This window comes from Palaemon carinicauda, chromosome 22 (genome assembly GCF_036898095.1).
Source record: "Palaemon carinicauda isolate YSFRI2023 chromosome 22, ASM3689809v2, whole genome shotgun sequence".
Classification (NCBI taxonomy): Eukaryota; Metazoa; Arthropoda; class Malacostraca; order Decapoda; family Palaemonidae; genus Palaemon; species Palaemon carinicauda.
Window position 1 is genome coordinate 101,900,882 of NC_090746.1, and position 7,076 is coordinate 101,907,957.

The 7,076-nt window shown below is 34.4% G+C and overlaps 1 protein-coding gene across 1 annotated transcript in view; it reads right to left on the bottom strand.

Annotated features, from left to right (window-relative positions):
- Nucleotides 1-1,565: 1,565 nt before the first annotated feature.
- LOC137616209 (rhodanese domain-containing protein CG4456-like) overlaps nucleotides 1,566-7,076 on the bottom strand; it is a 17,933-nt gene continuing 12,422 nt past the window's right edge. Inside the window, exons 3-4 of the mRNA XM_068345847.1 lie at nucleotides 5,533-5,698; nucleotides 1,566-2,195 (exon numbers count right to left, since the gene is read on the bottom strand). Coding sequence (XP_068201948.1) covers nucleotides 2,000-2,195; nucleotides 5,533-5,698 — 362 coding nt within the window. The 3' untranslated portion in view covers nucleotides 1,566-1,999. The remainder of the gene's footprint in view (nucleotides 2,196-5,532; nucleotides 5,699-7,076) is intronic.

Below are 7,076 nucleotides of genomic sequence, written 5' to 3' on the forward strand. Positions count from 1 at the left end.
TCCTTCTCCTAGAAGAGCTGCTTACCATAGCTAAAGAGTCTCTTCTATCCTTACCAAGAGGAAAGTAGCCACTGAACAATTACAGTGCAGTAGTTAACCCCTTGGGTGAAGAAGAATTGTCTAGTAATCACAGTGTTGTCAGGTGTATGAGGACAGAGGAGAATCTGTAAAGGATAGGCCAGACTATTCGGTGTCCGTGTAGGCAAAGGGAAAGAATCGTAACCAGAGAGAAGGGTCCTATGTAGTACTGTCTGGCCAGTCAAAGGACCCCATAACTCTCTAGCAGTAGTATCTCCTGTATTTCCCAATACAGAACTAGCTTTAACACTAGTGGTCGTTACGTTCAAAGGTTTCAGTTTTGCATGAAGCCAACTGGCTGAAAAAAGGAAAACAAAATATTTGCAAGGGGACCAGAGTGGCACAGACCTTATTCTATCAGGGTGAGAAGGATAGCTTCCTCCATAAATGAATTATAGTATATAGTAAGGTGACTATGGAACCGTCCATTGTTAAACAACATGTTTACTGGTAAGCAGGTGATGGCGCTTACATTAGGTTAGGTTAGGTTAGATGAATTACGGTAAATAGTAAGGCGACTCTGGAACCGTCCATTTTTTTCACATGTATATTGGTCAGCAGGCGATGGCGCTTACATTTGGTTAGGTTAGGTTACGTTAGGTTACGTTTAACAGCTTTGTAAACAGTTGAGTACAATAACATAGCAGTTTGTTTTTATAAGAACCTTATCTGATTACAATGAGAGGTTCCTGATAACACCCCAATTTATCTTTGCTGAAGGGCCACGCTGATATTCATTCAACACATACTGTATTTGGTAGCCTGACGGTGCAAAAGTTACTAAAAGAACCCATAAAAAAGTCATCAAAATATATTATGTCAGAGACAGTATCTCTACAGGATGATCATGAGGTAATGGGAAAATTAATGTCGATTACATATACTAAAATTCTACGCATGTTAAGTCACTTAATGGTATAACATGAGAGTTTCGAACTTGTACACAAAATGGGCGCAAAGATTTCACTTATATTAATCAAATTATTTTTTTTCAAAAAATATATATGTAGATATATACATATATATACATACATATAATATAATCAAATTATTTTTTTCAAAATATATATGAATATATATATGTATATATATATATATATATATATATATACACATACATATATATATATATATATATATATATGTATACATACATACATTTACATACATACATACATATATACTGTATATATGTATATATATAAATATATATATACATACATACATACACACACACATATATATATACATATATATATACACATGCATGTATATATATATATATATATATATAACGTGGATGCACGTATCGCTAAACGTTTTGACCAAAAAACGTTAAATAATTATTTTCAATAAATGGCACACGCAGCATTTCCAGTAGCCCTTTCTGCAACTTACTGTCTAAATTTGGGAATCTGGCAGGAACCACAGTTGGGGGGGGGGGGGTCACAAAGTGACCCTTGAAGACAACGAGACAAATGTTTTGAAATGAATTGCCAAAAAAAAAAAACACTCGAGACATCTCTTGTGAGGACTCAGGATGCCAGAAAACTCTCAGTCAATCAATCAATCAATTGAGATATCTCTTCTTCTTCTTCTTCTTCTTCTTCTTCTTCTTCTTCCTCTTCTTCTTCTTCTTCTTCTTCTTTTTCTGGGCAATGATCTTCCTGTAATTTTAGTCTTCTCTAAGAGTTTTAAACATTATAGATTCATTCTGTGCAATGATTTTTCTGTAATTTTAGTCTTCAGGAAGCGTTTCAAACGTTAAAGATGAATTCTGAGCATTGATCTATCTGTAATTTTAGTCTTCTGGGAGCCTTTTAAACGTTATAGAACCATTCTGAGCAATGATCTTTCTACAATTTTAGGAGATCAAGCCCAATCTTTGGAGCCAATGCACTCCCATGTAAACATCTCTCTATTATTGGGACGAATTCTGACAATGCTCATCTTCGTTTTCAGAGTCAGAGAAATGCTGGTCTCCTGGGATCATCATATTATCTTTCCTCTGGTCGCCCTGATCCTCTTCGTCTTCGTCCTCGAAGTAGTGGGGTTGGCCCGGCTTCACGACGTCTCCACCTTTCTCTTCCCATTCGGAGAACGAGCCGCTGTATAACCTGGAAAGGAATGAATGAATGAATGATTTGAAGTTCTCTGGAATCCTGACATCCCTGGAAAGGAAAATACAAGTTCACGATGTAGAGAAGTTGGGAAAATCATCCAACGTGCAAGGGAGGGTTTACGCGGTCGAACGTGGTTCGACAGACAAGTGTTTGAAATGATGTTGGACGTGGTTCGACAGACAAGTGTTTGAAATGATGTTGGACGTGGTTCGACAGACAAGTGTTTGAAGTGATGTTCGAACGTATGAACGTTGTATTTGGTTGTCGAACACGTTCGTCAAACGGTTCGAAGAAAGTCTGTTCTCGCCTGACTTTTGTGGGCGGGGTTTCATTGTCTAGAAACTTTATGCATTTGTGACTATCTGATACCTCTTCGAACGGTTTGACAAGCAATTTCGACAACCGGGTTCGACGAACCGTTCGACCGTATATACCCTTCTTAAGCTGGGGAAAATCTGTCTTTAGAAATGTAAGTTTCCTTTTTTTGTAAAAGTTGAGAAAATCGGATAACATACATGTAATTTTTTTCTTTTTAATTCCAATTTCTGTAACTTATAAATATATTGAGAAAATTTGCCAATTTATTACATGAAAGAATTCTTCCTTAGAATATATGAAATATATGAAAGTTGAGAAAATCGGTTAATGTAAAACCTGGAAAATCATTTTCGAAATTCCAAGTTCCGTGATTCATAAATATTGAGAAAGTCGGCTGACATACAACTTGGAAAAATTATTTTAAAATTCAAAGTTCCCTAATTTAAAAATATATTGAGAAAATTTGCTAATTTATAACCCGGAGAAATTATTCTTTAGAAAACTAAGTTTCCTGTTACATAAAATTGAGAAAATCTGTCACTTTATAACCTGGAAAAATAATTGTTGAAAATCTAAGAGTTTTGAGATTTTGTCACTACAAGTATAAACCCTTTGAATAGAGTATCTTAGGTAATCTAACATTTTAGATAACTATTATTCAACATATCTAATGTTCATGAAATCTAGTAATTCAGAAACTAAGGAAACATTTAGCTTGTGAAAATATATCAAATAACTAAATATAAAATGACTAGATACAGGAAAATTATACAAAGCAAAAATAGCTGAGCAGAGGAATAATTCTGTTTGAAATAACACTTAGCTTTCCCATTTAGACTACAATTGTATGTAATTTACTCTCCTACTACTAGCTAAGTTACAACCCTAGTTGGAAAAGCAGGATGCTACAAGCCCAAAGGCCCCAACAGGGACATAAACCTTTTAATAGTTTATAATATATGAAATATGTTTTGGTGTTGTTACTGTTCTTGAAATATTCTATTCTAATTGTTCATTATTTCTCATATCGTTTGTTTATTTCCTTATTTTCTTTCCTCACTGGGCTTTTTTTTCCTGTTGGAGCTCTTGGGCTTATAGCATCTTGCTTTTTTCCAACTAGGGTTGCAGCTTAGCTAACAATAACAATAACATGTGGAAAATAGCCACTAAACAATTACAGTTCAGTGCAATTTATCATATTCTACTGTTTTAAAGTTTATTAAAAGCAACTTGCTGATAACTATAATGTTGTTTATTCCAGTATTGAAAGCCTAATTTCATTTGTTATCTCTAATCAATATCTTATCTCTACGGAGTTTTCCTTAACATGATATTATAATCGCGTCGGTAAACTCATGTAGTCTGTGGGCCAGAGATTAAAGATATGACAGATATCAAGATTCGGAGTGTGTCAATTTGCCATCATATCTAAGTCTCTCTCTCTCTCTCTCTCTCTCTCTCTCTCTCTCTCTCTCTCTCTCTCTCTCTCTCTCTCTCTCTCTAAAGAAACCTTGGTAATCTCTCTCTCTCTCTCTCTCTCTCTCTCTCTCTCTCTCTCTCTCTCTCTCTCTCGTATTAAGTTGTTCCTTTTTCTTTCTAGTCTGTGTTTGTTATAGCTAAAGAAACAAGCATCGCTTGACTAGTCTTCTAGCATTGCAGAAAGACAATATACAGTTAAAATGAACATTCCCAGCACAAACCAACTTATATATTGATATTTCATCCGGTCATGAATTTAATTTCAAGCGTGAGTGTAGAAGTAGGTTGATACAAAAAACATTTTCAAGATCTCATTGCTTTTTTTTTTATGTCTTTTGTATCTATTTAACGTTGAGTGCAGTCTTGCTATAGTCTTTAGAATCCTTTTTTTTTCTTTTTTTTTGTGTGTTCTTTGTAATTCGATTATTATCTTACAAATGATTTTATATATTCCTTGGAAATTGATCATAGTCTTGCTTATGTTGCTTCAGTATCCCTTGGGTTAAGAAGGTTTAAAGGCAGCTCATGAATGGCAGAGGAAAGGGGTAGTGACATCGCCCTAGCTAGCAGGACAATGCACTAGAGACTGACTGTTTTGAAGTTTTTATAGTTTATATATGAAAGATATATTCTAATGTTGTTACTGTTCTTAAATTATCTTATTTTAGTTGTTCGTTACCTCTCTTGTAGTTAATTCATTTCCCTGTCGGAGCCACAGGGCTTATAGCATCATGCTTTTCCAACTAGGGTTATAGTTTAGCTAATAATAATAATAATAATAATAATAATAATAATAATAATAATAATAATAATCAGGGCCCAAGCTCTCTCTCCATCCAAGCTATTACCAAGGAGGGCCAGGCAATGGCTGCTGATGACTCAGCAGGTAGACCCATAGGCTACCCTACAACGCCCTACCCTTAGCTCACAAGGATGGTAAGGTTGCAAACACTAAAAGAAATTATCGAGTTTGAATGGTACTCGAACCCCAGTCCGACGAGCGCCAGGCAGGGACTCTTCCAATAGGGTTATGGTGGCCAATATGGTAACGTCCCTGACTGGTGAACGCCAGACTGGGTTTCGAGTCCCGCTCAAATTCGTTAGTTTCTTTGGTCACTGTAACCTTCCCATCCTTGTGAGTTAAAGATGGGGGATTTGGGGGATCCTGTATAAGTCTATCTCCCGAGTCATCAGCAGCCATTACCTGGCCCCCCTTGGTCTTAGCTTGGATGGAGAGGGAGCTTAGGCCCTGATTATTATTATTATTATTATTATTATTATTATTATTATTATTATTAGCTAAGCTACAACTCTAGTTGGAAACACATGATGCTATAAGCCTAGGGGCTCCAACAGGGAAAAATAGCCCAGTGAGGAAAGAAAACTTTGGTGGAGAGAGCTTGGGCACTGATCATATGTATATATGGTCAGTCTCTAGGGCATTGTCCTACTCGATAGGGCAATGTCACTGCCCCTTGCCTCTCACGTTCATGAGTAGCATTTAAACCTTTAAACCACAATCCTATGGCCTTACCTATGTCTTTTGTATCCTTTAGCTCCAAGTAAATCACAGGCAGTCTTAGACCTGACTCCCGTCCGGCAGCAGACGACGACTTCATCTTCGAAATTGGGTTTGGGGAAGCCAAATCTCGCTCTGAAGGAATCTGGGTCTAGGCTACACGCTAGTTTGATCTCTGTCACTGAAGGGAATGAAGAAATGGCAAAAGCATTAATGATATTTTAAGATGTGCTTTCTAAGGCAAGTAAATGGACAACTGGATATCATTTGCCTTTGATATTTACACATAAAATAATCCTGATCAGACATCTGGATTTTACAGACTTTTAAAAGACTGATTATTCTGACTGTTATATTCAATATTGATGGATACTAAACTTATACTATTTTCTATTGAAGAAATAATTTATTACGAAAGGAAGAATGATATTACATAAATGTTCATTATCAGTTGATGTGAATAAGATTATATAAGGAATACCCCAACAAACACAATGCCAAAAAAACAATTAAAAAAAAAATAAGGAAAACTGGAAACATATAAAAAAAAAAACATTACTTTAAGATATTCTTTAGACTTTATCGGAGAAAATTTTACTACTAAATTTAATGATTATGAATACGAGATGTCAACTTTTATGAACATGTGCACCTTAATGGGAGATATTTTAAGACAATGTTATCAATTTAAGTGTGCAATTTGGAAAAATTCATACTTGGCGTGATATATACAATCATACACATATACATATAAGATGTATAACACACACACACACACACACACACACACATATATATATATATATATATATATATATATATATATATATATATATATATATATATATATATGTATATGTGTGTGTGTATATATAAGTGAGTGTGTATGTGTGTATATATGTAAATATATATATATATATATATATATATATATATATATATATATATATATATATATATAGAGAGAGAGAGAGAGAGAGAGAGAGAGAGAGAGAGAGAGAGAGAGAGAGAGAGAGAGAGAGAGAGAGAGAGATTCTTTAGAATGATATTGAAGCGTGCATAACGTTATTTCACGAAATAAGAACATGTATGTGTTCTTAATGAAATCCAGGAAAATTATAGCACGTAACAATATAAACATTTTGATCGAAATTTAAGGCTGAACGTGACGACTGATAATATTTCTCCAAGACGTAACAAGGACTGTTTTTATTCAAGGAAGATTACAGTAATTAGCGACCTTTATTCTGTGGACTGAGCTTCAGTATTTCAACCTTCAAATCGATTGGATAGTTATTTTTCTGTTCAGCATTTTTTCAAATTATGACATCACAAGGAATTATTATAAATTTTACGAGTTTAAATTCGTCAATTAACAATTTTTTTTATTTTTACTAAATTGATGTTAATATTGATATTGATAACATTATTATTATTATTATTATTATTATTATTATTATTATTATTATTACTAATAATAATGATACTAGCTAATCTACAACTCCAGTTGGAAAAGGAGGATGCTATAAGCCCAAGGACTCCAATAGGGAAAATAGCCC